This window comes from Canis lupus, chromosome 26 (genome assembly GCF_003254725.2).
Source record: "Canis lupus dingo isolate Sandy chromosome 26, ASM325472v2, whole genome shotgun sequence".
Lineage (NCBI taxonomy): Eukaryota > Metazoa > Chordata > Mammalia > Carnivora > Canidae > Canis > Canis lupus.
This window is the reverse complement of record NC_064268.1, coordinates 10,185,449-10,205,552: the sequence shown is the minus strand read 5'-3', so window position 1 is coordinate 10,205,552 and position 20,104 is coordinate 10,185,449. Positions and strand designations below refer to the sequence as shown.

Genomic DNA, 20,104 nt, shown 5'->3' with positions numbered 1-20,104 from the left:
TTGAAACATTTGTCAGTGAATGGAAGTGGAGAAAAGAGATGGTACTGCAGTGGGTCACCAAGGTCCTATGTCAAGTCTGTGTCTACTTGAAACCAAGGAGAAGGAAGACCTGAGGGAGACTGATGATAATGGGGCAGGAGATAGTTAAGGGAGCAGTTAGGAAGCAGAAGTGGGGGACACCTGGGTGGCTCAGTGGTTGAGCATCTGCCTTCGGCTCAAGGCATGATCCTGGGGTCCTGGATCGAGTCCCACATTGGGCTCCCTGCAGGAGCAGGTAGCCTGCTTCTCTCTCTGCCTATGTCTCTGCCGCTCTCTTTCTCTGTGTCTCTCATGAATAAATACATAAAATCTTAAAAAACAAAAACAAAACAAAACAAAACAAAAACAAGAAACAAGGAGACCGAAGCAGAAGAGTTAACCTTAAACCACAGGAGGCAAAACACTTCTTCCTCTGAAATAAGAGGAAAGGAAGGATAAATGAGGGTGGATACAGACATACTTGAGTTGGAAGAGGGATGAGTGGGGGCAGCTTCCAGTAAGTGGTCTGGATCTTTTTTTTTTTTTTTTTTTTTAATTTATTTTTTATTGGTGTTCAATTTACTAACATACAGAATAACACCCAGTGCCCGTCACCCATTCACTCCCACCCCCCGCCCTCCTCCCCTTCTACCACCCCTAGTTCGTTTCCCAGAGTTAGCAGTCTTTACGTTCTGTCTCCCTTTCTGATATTTCCCACACATTTCTTCTCCCTTCCCTTATATTCCCTTTCACTATTATTTATATTCCGGTCTGGATCTTTTTAGCAGGAAAGGCAGTTAGGTGCTCTGCTTAAAGTCAAGCTCCAAAATTGGTGAAAGAATTCTGGAATCCCCAATGTAGAGATTCTGCTGGGGAATCAAGTGTTGAAGGAAGAACTGGCCAGCACCAGCAAGGACCTAGCTGATGTTGCCATGTATTTTTAGCAGACAAAATCTGTCTTTCTCCAGGATTGCTATGTCAGTGTCCATGCAGTGAATGTTAACCGCTGTCAACACAGAATTTGGATTTTAGCCACTATATTTCCAAAAGACATTATCTTCTTAGTTGTACTTAATAATAGTAAATCAAAAATGGATTGATTTGTTTTCCTCTTCTCTTACTTATACCTGTCAGAAGCTTGTAATTAGTGAGAGCTGCCTGTGGAATGCAGTATAAGGAATTTTAATCAACAGCCTTTTGTAGAACCTATTAAACTTGGCTTGCTGCTTTTAGAATCTGTGCTTTTGGGAAAAATGAAAACTTAAACTTACCTTTTGTCTTTCTTTGGTTCTCAGTAGTTTCTATAGAACACTTAAATTTTGCGGTGTACATCTACTCAGATGCAGTTTTTGGAAATGTCTTTGAGCAACCAGATCACAGTGATGCAATTCTCAAATAGAAATCCACTGATTGGTAGAAACCAATATCACTGAAGGACCTCTTTTTCTTCAAATACTAGGTCGAAAATGGTGTATTTGTAGCTAATCCACTTCAGGAACGCACAATTCTAATGAGAAAAGAAGGTGAATCTGCCAAAAGCATTAATGAAATGCTTCTGAGCAGACTTTCACGTTACAGAGCTTCCCCGTCCGCAACACTGGCTGCCCTTACTGGCTCCACCATCTCCAACACACTGAAAGAAGACCAAGCAGGTATGTTGCGGCCCTTTGCTTACTGTGTTTGTTCACCTTGTGTGGCTCCATTCAGCTACGTACATATTTTTAAAGACCTTATTTTTTAGAGCAGTTTTAGGTTCATAGAATTGAGAGGGAGGTAAAGAATTTCCTGTAAACCTCCTTCCCCCACACATGCACAGCTCTCTCCCATTATACAGTTGGTAAACCTACAGTGACATAACATTAATCACCTGAAGCCCATAGTTTACATTCAAGTTTACTCTCGGTGTTGTGCAGTCAGTGGGTTTGGACAAATACATGATGACAGGTCTTCATCCTTATGGTATCATACAAAGTAGTTTCACTGCCCTAGAAATCCTTTGTGCTCTATTTATCTCTCCTTCCCCTTGTGCCTGGCCACCCCTGACTTTTTTATTGTCCTCATAGTTCTGCCTTTTCCAGAATGCCCCCTAGTTGGAATCACATATCATGTAGCCTTTATAGATTGGCTTCTTTCACTTGGTAGCATGCATTATGTTTCCTCCGTGTCTTTTCATGGCTTGATATATTCAGCTTGTGATTTGTGAGAGCTCCCTCTGGAATTTGGGCAGTACTTTTATTCCCCCCAAGTCTATTTATTTTTAGTAATCTCTATACCCAATGTGGGGCTTGAACTCAGAATCCCAAGACCAAGAGTGCATGCTCCTCTGACTGAGCCAGGCAGGCACCCCGTTGGCAGTACTTTTTGAGTGCTTATAGTATGTCATACAAAGCACTTTGCTTTACATAATTCACCTTTTTATCTCCCTCCAGTTATCAGTCTTTTTTTAAATTCCAAACCAATACATGTTGTTAGCTATGGACATGAATTGGCATGAATCTATAATAATTCCAAATAGCTCTGTCTTTAACTGTAAATACCTTATCATTGCTGTTAATGTAAATTGATTTCATGTTTAGCATCTGCTTCATAAATGTAAAAAACTCATGTTTGGCATTGTCTTCACTTCTTGGCCAAGCAAATAAGAAGCAAACATCCACAAGGGAGATTGCTTTTTCTAGAATTTATCATTTACTGTTTGCACCTTAATAATTAATTAATTAATTAATTAATTAATTAATTTTTTGTTTGTGGACCTTAATATTTTAAAATAAATAACGCATGTACAGAGTTTGAAAGTAGAAGCAATATAAAAAGGTATATACAAAGAAATCTTTCTTCTGTATCTTGGCATATTATACATTTTGCCCTGCACTACCTCCTATAGGTGATTATATTTATTAGTTTTTATATAACCTTACAGAATTTCTTTATGCAAATACAATTATGTGTCCTTATTTTCCTCCTTTTCTTAATAAAAGGCAGCCTACTAAACACACCGTTCTGTACTTTGAAAGCAAGAGTTCTTAACTGAGATAAGCCCTTAAGAGGCTCATGAATGCACTCCCCAAACTTTCATAACAACATCTTAAGTGTATCCATCCTGATTTTCACCAGACTTTCAAGGCCATCTCTGACCCAAGAAAGGTTAAGAACCATTATTCTTGATGAGTTTTCAGATTACACCAACTATGTGACTCTATAACAAGTCATGAACTGTAGTAAAAGATAAGGCTAGAACATATGCTGTATATATAGAAAAATCCATCTGAATGAATAGATGTTTAATGAATTTAATGCAATTTTAGGCTTTATCCTTTATATACTGAAATGTTGGGAAGAGAAACTGATTAATTCATTTTAAGGCTATCAAATTAAATACTTCTTAGTTCATATTAGAATTTAAGGATATAATTTTATTTTCATGGGTCTCTATTATATCAAATATAAGTGGGGAGATTATTAACAGTTGTCATGACTTGGGTATATGGATAATTAGAATGATAGGAATACTTTGTAGAGGATGGTGGGTTTACAAAATAAATAGCTTCCTAACAAGTTGAAGGCTGAGACAGAGAGAGAGAGAGAGAGAGAGAGGCAGAGACATGAGCAGAGGGAGAAGCAGGCTCCCTGCAAGGAGCTCAATATGGGACTCGATCCTGCAGCCTAGGATCACACCCAGAGCCAAAGGCAGATGCTCAACCTCTGAGCCACCCAGGCATCCCCAAGCTGAAGGCTTGATCTGAGTTTATCCTTGGGAGAAAACTGAATCCTATCCCAACAATAGAAGTACTAAAGGAATCTTTGTTGGAAAAGGAGATATGAGTGAAATCAGAAGAACTCAGAAGGCAAGGGTATGTTTAGAATTCTGTGAAAACTGCTGTTGTATTCAAAACATGTGAGCTCATACTTTTATATACATTCTCTGCATATTCATTAACATGATGTTGCATAAAAAATCACCAGTTATTAGGCTGACTTTTGAGGATTCAGCATTCAAAGGGTCTAGAATGTTTTATTCTGGGATAAACTAATACCTGTAACCATGTTATTAATAAGTTGTCTATTAAAACATCATGGTGAAAATGCTATATTCATAAAGTTGCTAATTTTCCAATCATTGCCCCTTTTGGGTTTCTTACCTGTGGAAATTTATGCCCTTGAGTTTATGTCCTGGATGAAGATGAAGAATATACTTGTTGAGAATTTGGAGTTTCTAATGGAGCTGTTTAGAGGCACAAACATTCAAAACAAAAATCAGACAGATTGGGTTTCACTTTTTTCCTTTTTCTAATCTAAAACATGTAAAAGCAATTTTTACATCTATCTGAGCTGTTCTGTTTTATACCCTGACAGCTTCCTAGGTTAAGCATTCTGTCTCACTTTCTGTTGCCATGATCAGACCTCACTAGAGTAGTATATAGGAAGTCCTTAAATTTGTATTTTCAAATATCCCAGTGAGGAGTTGAGATTAGAGTGCATCTTTTACCTCTTGATTAGAAATAATAATTATTTAATAATAGTTTATGTCACTGACCTTAAATATATGTATAATATATTTAATATATATGTTTTATAAATATATAATATATATAAGGAGTTATAAATCATGAAGGTATAAAATGGTTCTGTGATAGGTATTGTGAAAGCTTTTATTGATTAGTTATACATTGAAATTTCTGGCTGATTTCATGTTCAGAGCTGTTTGTAATGAATGTAATAAGCCCAACCTGTAGAATTTGTTCTGTATAAAATGAAAAGATGTCTGTTGGAGTGTAGTTTCTGGGAAACACAAACAGTAGGATTCTTCTTTCATTCTGAGATCTAGTCCAAGTGAGGATTCATTCTTTTGAAAGAAGTTTTGAGACATAAAGGCATATTGATTATTGGGAACACCTTTGAGAAATGTTCAGCTCATGAAACAGGGAGCTTGGGGCCAGGCTACTGGGCCAGATCATTATTTCTCTTTAGTTTACTGCTTCTTGTTGTATTTTCCACATCTGGGTATATCCTTGTTTGAATATGGGGCTCCTTCATTATACTGTAATCTACTTTGGCATTCAAATTAATCTGTGTTTCAAATACTTATCACTATTTTCATTCCTTTCACCAGCAAATACTAGCTGTGGGCTACCTCTGAAAATGCTTCGGAAGACGCCCATCTATACCTGTGGCACATACTTAGTGATGCTGGTCCCACCACCAGGGGGGTCAGGCAGCTCTGCCACCCGTTCTCTTTTTGGTGGAACAAGTGGTTTGTCATCTTTAAAAAGTAAGTGCATTTTATTTGTGGCATTCTGCCCAGTTGTCTCTAACTGTGAAATTTAAAGCTTTTCTATTAATAATATTAAACTTACTCTGTTAAAGTTGTTTGTAGTAGCTCTTTGATTACAGCAAAACTTATCAATATAGTCAATAGTTTAGAAAGAATCAAAACTATAATTTTTGTAGGTGATACAGTAGTACACTTCTGAAAACCATCATCCTATAAAATTACTAGAAATAATAATGAATTCAGGACTATTTTAGGAAATAAAATACTCAATTGCCATATTATTTACTGATAAACACAGCAAGAGTTCTACCCACTACGAATAAAATTCCAAATTACTAAATAAAATATGTGAAGTGCCTCTATTTTAGGACACATAAATAAAAGGTAAGCAAAAAAAATCTAATTCAGAAATTAATGTTGTTAATTAAGTATATATACTTTTTTTTATATAAAAGAGGGAGGCATACTATAGTAATTAAAGCATTGTGATCTTGGCTTCAGAGTAGGCAAATAGTTAAATGGAATAAAATATAGAATCAAAATCAAGAGTCAAAAAATGTTTCAGGGCACCTGGCTGGCCCATTTGGTGGAGTGTGTAACTCTTGGGGTTGTGAGTTCAAGCCCCACACTGAGTGTAGAGACTACTTAAAATCTTTAAAAAATAAAACTTTCTTTTACATTCCTATTTTGTAGCTTTGCTACCGTAGGAACATCATTTAACTCCTCTGAGCTTCAGGTTTCCCACCTGCAAAGAATAAAAGGAAAATAGTATCTCACACTATTGTTTGGTGGTCATATGCAATAAAGTTATATTAGAGTATTTCTAAGAAACAAAAAACAAAAACTCAAATGTTCCTTTCATATATGGTAACACTTTTTGTGTTTTTCCATGAAATCTGTTTATTTATTTATATTTATATTTATATTTATTTATTTATTTATTTATTTTGATTTTTTTTGAAATTTGTTTAGACACATAAAATTAAAATGTTTTTAAAATCTATTTATTTTCATTTCCCAATATTTTCATATTCTGTCCTCTTAAAATGATTTGCTTACAGTTATCCCATTAAAGGATTATATTTAAAATGTAGTCTTTTTATTTTATTTATTTTTTTAAGATTTACTTATTTATTCAGAGAGAGAGAGAGAGAGAGAGGCAGAGACACAACACAGGCAGAGGGAGAAGCAGGCTCCAAGCAGGAAGCTGGAAGTGGGACTCAATCCCGGGTCTCCAGGATCACACCCCAGGCTGCAGGAGGCGCTAAACCTGTGCCACCGGGGCTGCCCCAAATGTCTTTTTAAAAGGCATTTCATACTCTAAGCGGGAAGATACAAATTTGACCTCAGCACTTTATACAAAATCATGTGTCTATTATAAACCTTTAGGCCCTTTCAGGTACATTCAACACACTGTATGTGTTTGGGATTTAAATATTTGTAATAACTCAACATTCTTTTGCTTTTAGAATCAAATTGGTTGGACTTTTTCTCAACAGCTTGTTTTCTCTAACAGATCATGTGACCAAGGGCAGCCCCGGTGGCGCAGCAGCTTAGCGCCGCCTACAGCCCAGGGCGTGATCCTGGAGTCCTGGGATCGAATCCCACATCATCGGGCTCCCTGCAAGGAGCCTGCTTCTCCCTCTGCCTGTGTCTCTGCCTCTCTCTCTCTCTCTGTGTCTCTATGAATAAATAAATAAATAATCTTAAAAAAAAAAAAAAAGATCATGTGACCAAGATGTCCCTTGAGCACTTAAAATAAATGGTGTAAATTTATTATTAGTCTCTTTTTTTTTAGTACAAGCTTTATTGAGCTATAATATACTATAAAATCCACACCTTTTAAGTATACAGTTCAGTGGTTTTTAGTATATTCAGAGTTATGCATTCATCACCACTATCTAATTCTAGAACATTTTCTGTCACTTCAAAAAGCAACCTCCCCCCCCATACCCATTAGCAGTCCCTCCCCCTTTTCCCTGCCTCACCCCAGTTCCTGATATCCATTTGTCTACTTCTGTCTGTACGGATTCATCCCTGGACTTTTCCTATTTATGGGATTATATAATATATATGCTTTTGTGATTGGCTTTCTTCTTTTTTAATGTTTTTAAGATTAATCCATTTGATAGTAGGAATTATTACGTCATTCTTTTTATGGCTGAATTATATTCCATTGCATGGATAATATCCCATTTTGTTGACATTTGAGTTGTTTCTACTTTCTGGCTATTTTGAGTAATACTGCTATGAACAATCATGTTAAGTTTTTGTGTAGGCATATGTCCACCTCTCTTGTGTATATACATAGGAGTAAAATTCTGGTCATATGGTAGCTGTATGTTTACCCTCTGAAGGGACTACCAAGCTGTTTTTTCAAAGTGGCTGTACTGTTTTACATTCTCATCAGCAACATAAAAGGGTCTAATTTCTCCACATTCTCCGTGACATTTATTTTCTGCTTTTTAAAATTATGGCCATCCTAGTGGGTATGAAGTGGTATTTCTTTGTGGTTTTGATTTGTATTTCCCTAATGACAAATGATGTTGAACATCTTTTCTTGTGCTTATTGGCCATTTGTATGTCTCCTTGGATAAGTATCTTTTGAAACCTTTATTTATTTATTTATTTTAAAATATTTTATTTATTCATGAGAGACATGGGGGCGGAGGGCAGAGACACAGGCAGAGGGAGAAGCAGGCTCCATGCAGGAGCCCAATGCAGGACTTGATCCCGGGACTCCAGGATCACGCCCTGGGCCAAAGGCAGGCGCTAAACTGCTGAGCCACCCAGGGATCCCCTGAAACCCATTTTTAATTGGATTATTTATCTGTTTATTTACCATTAGTCTTGTTAAATTCTTTTTAGTCTTCTTGGCATGGCTTTGTCATTAACTCAAATTGGCCCCATTTGATTAAAGCAGGCCTTCACGGTGCCATTTTTTCATGAGGTTATAACATACATAGTGATTCTACTCTAGGCCAACAAATCAATACATGCTTAAATTTCTTCTGTGTCTTGTTCCACATTGGTCACTGTGGAGGCTACCTAGTATGTGTAGGAAGTGGTGCTTGCCTTGAGGAGCTCCTCATCTGGTTGAGAGAAATACTGTTTGTGTGTGAAACAAATAGAAAATGATACACAGTGATGTATTACTTCCGGGAACCATGGGGAGCAGATGAAATGCTGCAGAATCTGAGAGAAAGGGTTATTGTGAAGTGGGGTAGAAAGCAGATACATCCTGAGGTCTTGAGTTTAAGTCATGAAAAACAGATATTATGCATATAAGTGGCCAAGTTGGGGAAAGATGTATGCATGGCAAACAATGAAGGAAGGGATTTGGGAGGGGCACCTGGGGGCTCAGTTGGTTAAGTGTCTGCCTTTGGCTCAGGTCATGATCCCTGAGTCCCAGAAATCCTGGGATTGAGCCCCACATCCAGCTCCCTGCAAGTGGGAAGAGGACCGGAGAGAGAAAAGCAGATTTCCCACTGAGTGGAGCCCAACTCGAGACTTGATCTCATGACCCCGAAATCATGACCTAAGTTGGGTGCTTAACCGACTGAGCCAAGCACTTGTCCCTTTTTGTGGTCTTATGTTTGTATTCTGTCTCCTCATTGTTACCACCAATAGACAGCAAAAGTGTGATTTTTATGAAAGTCTTTTTAAGAGCCTAAAGTTTAAACTTTGAAAACTAGACCATCACCGTAAGGCTTATTAAACAGCTTAATATTTGTTTTCAAAGTCCTTGCCTCTAGCTTGGTATATAATATTTCGGATGGTCAGTTCACAAGTCGTGCCGATCTCATAGATGCTGCTGGAAGCTCACTGGGTCGTGGTGCTCTTGTACCAGGATTGGGTAAGAAATGCCCACTTTTCCTTGGAAAATTCAAAGTTTTTGCAATTTCTCTCAAAAAATCTTGCCAATTTCCTTTTCCTAGTAAGAAATAATTTTTTGATGCCACTGCTTAATTTTAAGGATCAACATAAGAAATGACCATAGATGCCATTCCTCTGCTTAAATTGCTATTGAAAATACTGTCCAGGTTATATGATGATGCCTGTAACAAATATTTCTCAAAGTTCAGGCACCCTTAAGAGATTCATTTCCCATGAGGCATCAGTATGCTTCTTAGTGTCAGGAAGTGAACATTATGTAATATATTTGATATTCTCTTTGCCTTGGCTCCTAGGAAGCTCATATCTAAGTTTTGGACTTGGTTATTAAAGCTTCTACTGTGTGTTAATGTTCATTAGTCCTGTTAGTACCTGGGTTTTGGTTTAAACCATTTAAATCCTTTTCGGAATTAAAAGGGTCACAAATAAGTCAGTTACTAAGAACTATCTATTCCATGAGACCTATTCCATTCTTACACAGGAGTTAAGCAAAATAGAAATTGAGTGCTTCCTTTTGGCTGAGCCCTAATCTAATGTTTTGCTACATAAATATATGGGAATAGGGATGTGAATTGTCAGCAGTGGAGAGAACCTACCCTTCTATTCTTTAGCAGTGCTTTGGAGAAATATGTATACAGGCAGATGGTGACATGGCAGCTGAATAGTGTGCTGTTTTTGCAGGTGCCTGTTATGATACAGTGAACAACATGCTGTGGACATGCTCAAATGATTATATTGATCAGTGGTGTAATCCAGGGAACCAGGCCTTCCATTATGTCTGTCAGAGACTTGGAGTCAGCCACATCATCACTGAGCCCAAAGGTGAGGTGCACTTGTGGTCTTAGAGGAGTATATTTTTCCCTAATGAAATATGAGAGAGGGCAGCCCGGGTGGCTCAGAGGTTTAGTGCCACTTTCGGTCCAGGGTGTGATCCTGGAGACCTGGGATCGAATCCCATGTCGGGCTCCCAGCATGGAGCCTGCTTCTCCCTCTGTCTGTGTCTCTGCCTCTCTCTCTCTCTCTCTCTGTCTCCATAAATAAACAAATAAATAAAAATTAAAAAAAAAAAACAAATATGAGAGAGCACAGTAGGGTAAGTGGTAACGTTGCCCAAGTAACAAAACGTGTCAGTAGCTTTCCCTCTTTGAACTTGAAACCTAACATCCTTGTTGCCTGATTTTTTTTTTTAAAAGATATTCATTTATGTATTTGAGAGAGAGAGAGAAAAAGAGAGAGTGCGCATGATCAAGGGGAAGGGCAGAAGGAAAAGCAGACTCCCCGCTGAGCAGGGAGCCTGATGCAGGGCTCAATCCTAGGACCCCAGAATCATGACCTGGGCCAAAGGCAGACGCTTAATGGACTGAGCCATTGAGGTGCCCCACCTGATTGGTTTATGATTAATTATTATTTTTTTTTAAAAGATTTTATTCATGAGAATAACAGAGAGAGAGGGAGAGGGAGAGAGAGAGAGGGGGAGAGAAGCAGGCTCCATGCAGGGAGCTTGATACGGGACTCGATCCCGTGACTCCAGGGTCACACCTGGCTGAAGGCAGGTGCCAAACTGCTAAGCCACCCAGGGATGCCTGGTTTATGATTAATTAAATAATTATGTAAATAAACAGAGGATTTGAGACTTTTTTAGAGAAAATTGTTATGCTATTTTATTTTATTTATTTTTTTATTCTTGAGAGACATACAGAAAGAAGCAGAGACATAGGCAGAGGGAGAAGTAGTCTCCCTGTGGAGAGCCTGATGCAGGACCCAATCCCAGGAACCTGGGATCATGACCTGTGCCAAAGGCAGACAGACACACTCGACCACTGAGCCCCCCAGGTGCCCCAGATATGTGTATTTCTTAATATTAGGAGTCTTAATATTAAATAACTGTTAACTTAAAATCTTCTGGCTTCGAGGTCAGTTATAGTATGGTATGGAGGAGCAAATCCTCTTCCCATAAAGCATTGATAAAATGGACATCATTATGAGAAACAACTATTTCTAGGCTCTAGAAACTGACCAGAGGCATACACCAAATTGAGAAGTGAATATTCATAAAAATCACTGAACTTGGGTAAAAATAATAGGAGTCTGTGGTACTCTTACTTGAGGATGCTCCTGTCTCCCACCTTAAACTTGGTCAGTGTAATAATTCCATCAAAGTGGGGCAGATCATGTAAACCAGCAGCCTTGTTTCCAGAGGGGCTGACCTGATTTGGAGCAATACATGGGAAAAACTCCTGCCCAACAATGTCAGTAACAGTACTAATCTTGGTGGCAAACCAACAGAGAAGACTGGTGGCTTAGCTCACTTGAGGTTGTGGTTGTGATTAGGGTGAGCAGCGAACCAGCAAACTAGCCAGAGATTTACTCATGAGATCCAGGTAGTGAGAAAGCTACAGAGGGCCTTGTTTAGCTACCTGCACATGTGCATAGAAGAAGCTGGAGAGGGCCCAGCCTGGGTTGTTCACACAGGCCTGGCCGAGCATGAGCCTGCACATACATGCAGAGATGTGAGAGGGCCTGACAGAAAGTAAAATCCAAGACAGAGTTTAAAGCTGTGTGAAACTTGGTGTGCTACCCCAAAACATACAGACCCAGCCGGAGGGGCAAACTTACTGGCCCAAGGTATTTGAGCACAGCCTTTGACTCAGTCTAGATTACTCTTTTTTTTTTTTTTTTTAAGATTTATTTATTCATGATAGTCACACAGAGAGAGAGAGAGAGAGTCAGAGACAGGCAGAGGGAGAAGCAGGCTCCATATAGGGAGCCTGACGTGGGATTCGATCCAGGGTCTCCAGGATCACGCCCTGGGCCAAAGGCAGGCGCCAAACTGCTGCACCACCCAGGGATCCCGTTGACTCAGTCTAGATGATCCCTAGGAAGACAGGCTTAAAATTTAAAAAAATAAAAGTACACAAATGAAAGAAAGTAACAAAGTAGAAACAAGAATTGAAAAAAAACCCAACTAAACAGAGGTCAGTGGCTACATACTATAGACAGAACTCAGCTGTTGGACTTAGAAGATGAGAACTAAAGCAGCCTTTGTGGATATATTGAAAGATCTAAAGGAAACTGTTGAAAAGATGCAAGTATGATGACTATGACTTAAAAAAAATAGAGAATTTCAACAAATAAATTTTTGAAAAAAGAAAACAGTGGAAATTCTGGATTTGAAAAGGTCAGTGACTGCAAAGAGCAGCTCAGCAGCAGATTTGAAATGGTGGGAGAAGTAAACCTGCAATGAAGACATAGATGGATAGAGTCATCCTTTTAGAAAAACAGAAAAGGACACGCTTGGGGAGTATTGGTCAGGGATTTTGTAGAACATCCTTCAGTTTGAGTTCATCTTCAGTTTTCTCATTTTGAACTGAGGTTTTAGATTTTAGGGAGGAGTATTGCAGAGGTAAAGTGCTTTTCTCATTTTGTTATATCACAGGGTACATGTGTCACAGGATATCACAGGGTATCATGTAAACATGATAATAAACATGATTTATTATTAAAGTCCGTCGCTTGATTTGGGGCACCTGGCTAGCTCAGTTGGTGGAAGGTGTGACTCTTGATGTCGGGATTGTGAGTTTGAGCCCCACCTTGGGAGTAGAGATTGCATAATAAAAATCTTAAAAAAAAAAAATTGCTTGGTTTTAATGCCAGCTTTCTTCACTGCAAAGTTACCTTATTTTTCCAACTAGTAGATAGTCATTGAGCCCAAGCTTATGGGAAAGGGAATGAAGCTCCACCTCTTAGAAGGAAGAGCCTCAAAGAACTTGTGGACATATGTTAATTGCTATAGTAATTAATGTTTTGAGGGAGGTGATGCTTTGAGGCTATGCAGTTACCAGATTTTTTATTCTTGAGTTAGTTTGGTAATTTGTGTCTTGCTAGAAATTTGTGCATTTCATCTAAGTTTTCTTATTTGTTGATATAAAGTTGCTCATACTATTTCCTTATAATTTTTATAGGGTCAGTGGTAACTTCTCTGTTTTCCTGATTTTGGTATATGTGCAGATTTACTAAATATCATTGAATTGTGCACTTAGAATGGGTGAATTTTATCTTAAGTTCTATATTAATAAGGCTATTGAGGGACGAAGAAACATCAGGGGCCCCTGGGTGGCTCAGTCAATTAGGTGTCTGATTTGGTTTCAGCTCAAGTCACTGTCTCGGGGTCCTGTGATCAAGTTCCAAGTGGGGTTCCACACTCAGCAGAGGGCCTGCTGGTCCTTTTCCCTCTCCCCCCCCACATGCTTTCTCTCTCTTTCATAATCTTTTTCATAATCTCTTTTTAAAAAAAGAGCAAAAATAAGAAAAAGGTCAACCATATATCAGTGCCTCCCTAATTATTCTCTCCAAGCTTCTTGCTTTAATCTCTAGACTGTATATTCACCTCTACTCGGTTATCTAATAGGTATGTTCATCTTGTCAAAAACATACTCCATTTTCCCCCTTCTCCAAATCTCTACCTGCTGAATCCCCTAGATGCTACTATAGGTATCACAGTTCCTTCATATGCTTAAGCCACAAAATTAGAATTCCCTAGGACTCTCTTTCTCTCACATCTCATATCCAAACGGACATCAGCAAATACTGTCAGCTGTGACCCTCAAGATCTATCCCCAGATCCTACCAGCAATGCTGCTATGACTCTTGCCTGGGCGTTGGTGGCTTCACCAGGTTACCGGGTAGCCAGCTCCCTGGTCTTCCTTCCTCCTTCCTTCGCAGCTGCCCTCCACTGCCCCCATTTGCTCATTTCTGCACAGCAGCCAGAGTCCTGTATAGTCTTGGTAGTCAGCTCTGTCCCTCCTCTGCTCAGACTCCTCCACTGGCTTCCTATGTAACTCAGAATAAATATCAAAGACCTCATTTCTTTGGCTAGGTCCCAGAGGCTAGCTTTCAGAAAGTCTTTGGTGAGGATGAATAATACTAACCTGAATTCTATTGTAAGAGCATGGAACCCGGCCTGGCCCTCCAGCTAACATACAATTGGAAAATTCAGTTTGGGCCAAGTTCACCTTCTCTTTGATTTTCCTTGAGTCCTCTTGTCATAGTCTTCAGTGCCCACAGTCTGGGAAACTCCAAGTAACCTCTACTCGGGCCTGCCTCTCCTAGATCCCCTGCCTTCCTGGTCCTTTGAGGCAGTTCATTTCAGCTGGTTTAAAGGGAAAAGCAAATTTGTTTGTTTGTTTTGCATTTTACCTATTTAGATTATTTTCACTTCCATTCCCTGAATGCCTGTGACCATCCATGGGGTGTTTATTATTATGTAAGAGGATGCTCTTGAACCTCAGGGTTGAACTGATGGCTCTCTAGGTTGCAGTGACTAAATGAGATAAAAATGGTGAGATACTGTGGGAGGAGGTATTTATGGACATGGGGGCGGGGATGTGGTGGTGGTGGTGGTGGTGTTCTCTCATGGAGGAACCATAGAAGATAGATTTTACTAGACTGGTTCCAGCATGGGCTCTGAGCAGAGATGGCCTGACTCCAAATCCCAGCTCTGTACTTAGTAGCTGTGTGACCTAGGGCAAGTTACTTAACCTCTCTAAATTTGATTTACTCCTCTATAAGACAGGGCTAAAATAGTCTAAGTTTACAGCAGAGTTGTAAGGTAATGCAATGCATTTAACCTATTGTCCAGTATATAGAAAGGGCTCTCTCAGTGCTCTTTAAAAACGGGAATTCCTTAGTATTTTCATTTTCACCTCAACATTATGGCAGGGGAAAAGGATTCTCCAGAAGCAGTAGAAGAGATGGGAGCCAGCATACTCTCTCCTAGTACTAGTATGCATGTACCTTTTGTAAATCAGAGTTTTCTGTTCCTTAGGGGCCACCTATGGAGATGTCTTTCCTCACTGAGTTTCTTTTTCATTTTTTTAGAAGAGGCTATAACCACGAATGAGGTTATAAACCAATTATTGCACCACGTTGGTGCGATGTGCATACACCAACTCAATCTTCTTGCTACTAACCCCAATCTTCCAATCACAAGTGTCTTGGGCAAGCAGCATCCAATTGAAGCACACCATCTTAGCAGTATTTGTGACATTATGGAGAAAGCCATGGTTAATGGAGACACCTGTATTATACGCTGTATTCTCGTTGTCTTTCAGGTAAATGCACTGTTTTGACATAAGTAAGATAATAGAGAAAAAGAAACCCAAAACTTGGTTTCAGCCAGCTAATTTTCACCAGAAGAAAAGTTTAACAACATTCCTGTCTTATATCTTAACCACATTCTAATCCTGTAATTAGAATTTTAATCATACTCATTGTATTACAGTTAATGGAGTATTGCTGTAGGTAGCTCATTGCAGTTAATATATATAAAATATTTACTGTAATTATACTGTTACACAATCAAGGAGATTGTGGTTAAAAATCCACCTGCATATCTGTTCAGAAGACTATCTACTATATGCTTTTTTTCAAAGGGATAATTTTATCCCTAGTAGAATTAGTATTTTTAGATATACCCCTTATGTTTCTGTAGGTGGTATTTAAATTTTTCTTCAGCCCACAAACTGAAAGGAATCGCGACATCATTCGACGGTCTGGATTATTGCTTTGGCAGTTGTTGATGGCACCAAAAGATCAAATTTGCTCTGAAATTCAGAAGGAAGTGTGTCTTGCCATCAGGTAATCAGCAAATTATTTTCTTCATGGTTTTTGCAAAATGCTTCTCCTGTGCTGCATTTTAATCTTTGCTGCAATTCAGTAGCATGGAAATCTCTTACCCCATTCCATGGTCAGGACCTTGTACATAGGGAATAATTTAATTGAAGAGGGCTTGTGGCCCGACTCCCAGGGGCCCTAAGCCGTATGTGTAACTATGTTCCTCATCTTGCCTTTTGGATTTTGAGAAGGAAAAAAAAAAACCTTTTGAGAGGGTATTTTGATGGCTTGCAAGTAGATGTTCTTGTCATTTGGGGAGAGTATATGGCAAGGTGTCAAAGAAGCAGGTTTAGGCAGCTTGCAGACCTGGGTTCTAGTCTTTGCTCTGCCACTTGCTAGCTTGGTTCAAGGCTTCCATTTCCTCAGCTATAAAGTGGGCATAAAAATAACACCTAACTTGAAGAGTTTGTGAGATTTTAATAAGACAAAGCCTGATGCAAAGTGCTCAACAATGTCAGCCTTTTAAATTCTGCTTAAAACCTTGTTAGAGAAGAGGTCAGATTTATGGACCATTTTCTGTTTATCTTTTTAATCTTTTTTTTTTTAGTTCAATGAACATTTATCCAGGTATATAGCCTGTGACCAAGAATAATTTAGTCACCAAGAGAGAACTGAATGTTTGGAAGAACTATAATGTGAGCAGAGAGGGAGGAGAGGAGAGGAGATTTTTTTTCCCTTCAATAATCAACTATGCTTTGGGTCTCTTGCTATTGAAAATATTAAGGCAGCAATTTATTTTTTTTTATCTTTTTTTTTTTTTTTTATGATAGTCACAGAGAGAGAGAGAGAGAGAGGCAGAGACAGGCAGAGGGAGAAGCAGGCTCCATGCACCAGGAGCCTGACGTGGGATTCGAACCCGGGTCCTCAGGATCGCGCCCTGGGCCAAAGGCAGGCGCTAAACCGCTGCACCACCCAGGGATCCCTAAGGCAGCAATTTAAATCTGGTGTCTTGAGGAAACTTCTCGGGGTGATGAGTATGTTCAGTTCCTTGATTGTAGTGATGGTTTCATGGGTCTATGCATATGTCAAAACTTGTCATACTTACACTTTAAAAATGTGCACTTTATTGTATGTCAAACCTCATAAAAAAAGAAAGTAACAATTCTGACACAACTTGTAATGCTTTTCTTCTTGTTCTTTTGGAAAAGCTGAAATTTAGAAATTCCACTTCTCAAATGTGCTTTTGGTCACAATCTGGATATACACCTGGCTCAACTACATTGACTTTGTATAGCTCAGTTCTCTTTAACCAGTTCCATATCCAGCCTCAGACAAGTTCTTAATTTGGTAACTCGTCGACATGAGAAGGAGAGAGAGCCTAGTTAGCAGGGAGGTGAATGGGCTATATGGTGACAGTGAATTTAGAGTCAGCCACTTGGTCAGTGATGAGACTTCCCTCAGAATTTTATGTAATCACACTGCCATCTTTAATATGAATACAAATTAAAGTATTTAGAGTTTGGATTTTCTAGGACATTTGTTGAAAAGCCTTTTGACTTTTCTGTCCTTTCAGCTCGGGTTTAAATATCTTATACCCTGGTGAAACCGAAATCAATAACTTACTGAAGCTGGTCTTAACAGAAGGTAAGAATTATCCTTGCATTCTCCTTGAACAACCATCCTTTTTTTTTTTTTTTTTTTCCACAAGGAGACGGCTGGATATAAAGATAATATTTCTTTTCTTTGTACTTGTTAGTGTTCTTTTTAAAATATATCTGCACATATGCCAACACTTAAACTGGACTGAGCAGAAACTGTGTTCTCTGTATCTTCAAGCTTTAGAAACTTTTTCTATTCACACCACTTAGCAGAAGGTGCCTGATGGTAGAAGTTTGAAGCACATTAAAGATAATGACTTCTTGGGGACTTTAAGTCCATTTGTTTTCTCCAAAACCTGACTTTTAAAGTTAATCAACAAATACAACAAAGTTCACCCTGCCAAAGACACTCTGCATTAATAAGCAACATTAATTTAAGGAATTAGAAATCACACTTGATGATGTATGAAGAGGTGAATTACACTCAGATCGGGATGTACTGGTTTTTAAAAAAGCCTGACTGGTTGCGATGTTTTTGCTGCTGCTGTTTAGGTATGTGTGCCTGGATCCCCTAGATCGTCAATAGTCTGCTTGTTTCAAAACTTGTTTTAATAGCCTCAATTTTCTAAGTGTGATTGCCACGGTCACTTATGGAGCTTTGTTCTGTCAGGAGAGAGGAACAGCGGCCTCTCACAGCTGCGGGATGTGATCCTAACCAATTTAGCTGAACAGCTTCAAAACAACCGATTTGGCAGCGAGGAGGATGAGCATTACAGGTGACACCAGTTATGCTGTTGACTGCTCGTCTTTGTGTTTTTCTTAGGAATTAATTTATGTTTAAACATGTTTGATCAACTTTAGTCTCCTGTAATATCTGATATGATAATTAGCATGTTAAATTGAAATCACAGATCAATTGAAAGATGGTAAATCTTGTATTTGCCCTAAGAAGCGATGTTAGCATTTTTCGGTTTTATCACCAGAGTAACTTAGGCCTGCTAGAAAGTTCTTTGTGGAAATAACAGATGGAGTTTATTTAAAAATCTTGAAGAGTGCTCTCCAAATCACTGGGCTGTGAGAGAAGGTAAAGGTGGTGAGAGCTAGGAAGGTGTTGGTTTTCTTTGATGTTTATAAAATACTTGGACTGGGTGTTTGGCTACCATTGTATTTCTGTAAGTTTGATTTAAATAATACACCCAGTTGTTAGCATCATTACTGAATAAGATGATTTACTTAGGAGAACGGGCTGATTTTGTGCCTTCTATTTGATATCTTGTACCAATTGTATACAACTTATCCTTTTTTATTAAACCATCAATATCTTATTGTTACATTTTTCCTGCATTTTAAAGACTAAATGATGAACTTTTACACTACATTCTGAAGATTGTTGTACGGGAATCCTGTATCTTAATCACCAAGTGCCAAACTGTCTCTAAAGAAGATTTTCAAAAACTCCTTTCAACTGTGCCTGTAAGTAAAAATGTGTTTAATGAAGGCAAAATTATATCACACATCCTTATTTTCATGTTACCATGTTGAGGTGTGTATGTACACACTGCTGTAACACACTCTCTCCAAGGCAGTCTTAGTTGAAAGGTAGTGGGTGTCTGTTTCTCTTGGAAATACAGAACTGAACAAATCCACTTGGAATACTTTCTCTAAAGACTTTATTCCTCCTGCTTAAATGTCTTGATGCAGTAAATTGTTTGAGTTTGGATGTTTTCATTTTATTTAAAATAGAGCGTTGTTCATCCCCTGCTTTAATTTTTAATATAGCATTGTTTTCTAAAGCATCACTGTTATACAGACTGGAAAGAACCAAGAAATTCTCTTAAGGGTTTGGGTAGGCTCTTTTCTAGTGGAAGCATGAGAAGGGATGAGGGTGGGAAGAAGATTTACTAAGAGGGAAAATTTTAAGTAAGTATCTATGACTAGTGTGAATTATGTAGCAGAAGGCACAAAGTTACAGTGAATATGTCAAATGATGTATCAAAAGCCCTGTGGAAATAAGTCACCTGAGAAACTAACCTGGTCTGTTTTCTGTACTTTCTCTTTTGCTTCCCTTGTCCAAATCTTATAAACACATGAGGATTACATGACCCCTTCTTTCAGTAGGGTGTAGATCATCTAAATGCCCTTATTTGTATTAAAGGCTGCATCCTCCTGCCTGCGCTATCTGATGGCAGTTCAGAACCACCTTCTCAGTAACACTATTTTGATTAAACCTGATGAGAATGATGACAGTGACAACTCCTTGCAGGGAGAGACATTGAAGGTACAGGTAAACACCAAGCTTTCTTCTAACAATGCTTTCTACCCAGTGTGTAAAGCACAGCTTAATTGGCTAAATCTCTGTGTATTATGATGTCAGATTTCACCATGTGGCTTATATTGTTGTGGGAGGTAATATTAGGTCACTCATTTCATAGGTTTTTATGTCATTGCACACTGGTTACCATATTTGTGACACTCTCATAATGTGTCATCCATGTGCTCCTGTCAATCTTTTTGTGCCTTGTTTATCTTCATATTTTTAAAGAACTATAAAATATGGCACTTACAAGTGATCTCATACACATCTGAAAGTTATGTATATATAGATAAAATAAATCTGGGTGTATAACATTTGAATAATTTTGACATTGTGGCTGTTTTATGATATTCTCTCAATTCAAATAAATTCAAAGGTGATAATTTTCTCATAACC

The 20,104-nt window shown here is 38.6% G+C and overlaps 1 protein-coding gene across 7 annotated transcripts in view; it reads left to right on the top strand.

The window, feature by feature from the left end:
- The window catches only part of HECTD4 (HECT domain E3 ubiquitin protein ligase 4), a 188,891-nt gene that overhangs the window by 80,123 nt on the left and 88,664 nt on the right, over nt 1-20,104 (top strand). For 5 of the 7 annotated variants that reach the window (XM_025474006.3, XM_035706728.2, XM_035706729.2 and 2 more), the window contains exons 8-17: nt 1,478-1,670; nt 5,129-5,287; nt 9,033-9,146; nt 9,866-10,006; nt 15,062-15,294; nt 15,675-15,820; nt 17,370-17,440; nt 18,065-18,170; nt 18,747-18,867; nt 19,550-19,678. In XM_025474006.3, coding sequence (XP_025329791.1) covers nt 1,478-1,670; nt 5,129-5,287; nt 9,033-9,146; nt 9,866-10,006; nt 15,062-15,294; nt 15,675-15,820; nt 17,370-17,440; nt 18,065-18,170; nt 18,747-18,867; nt 19,550-19,678 — 1,413 coding nt within the window. The remainder of the gene's footprint in view (nt 1-1,477; nt 1,671-5,128; nt 5,288-9,032; nt 9,147-9,865; nt 10,007-15,061; nt 15,295-15,674; nt 15,821-17,369; nt 17,441-18,064; nt 18,171-18,746; nt 18,868-19,549; nt 19,679-20,104) is intronic. The other 2 variants (XM_035706730.2, XM_035706727.2) reach the window with 1 other exon arrangement.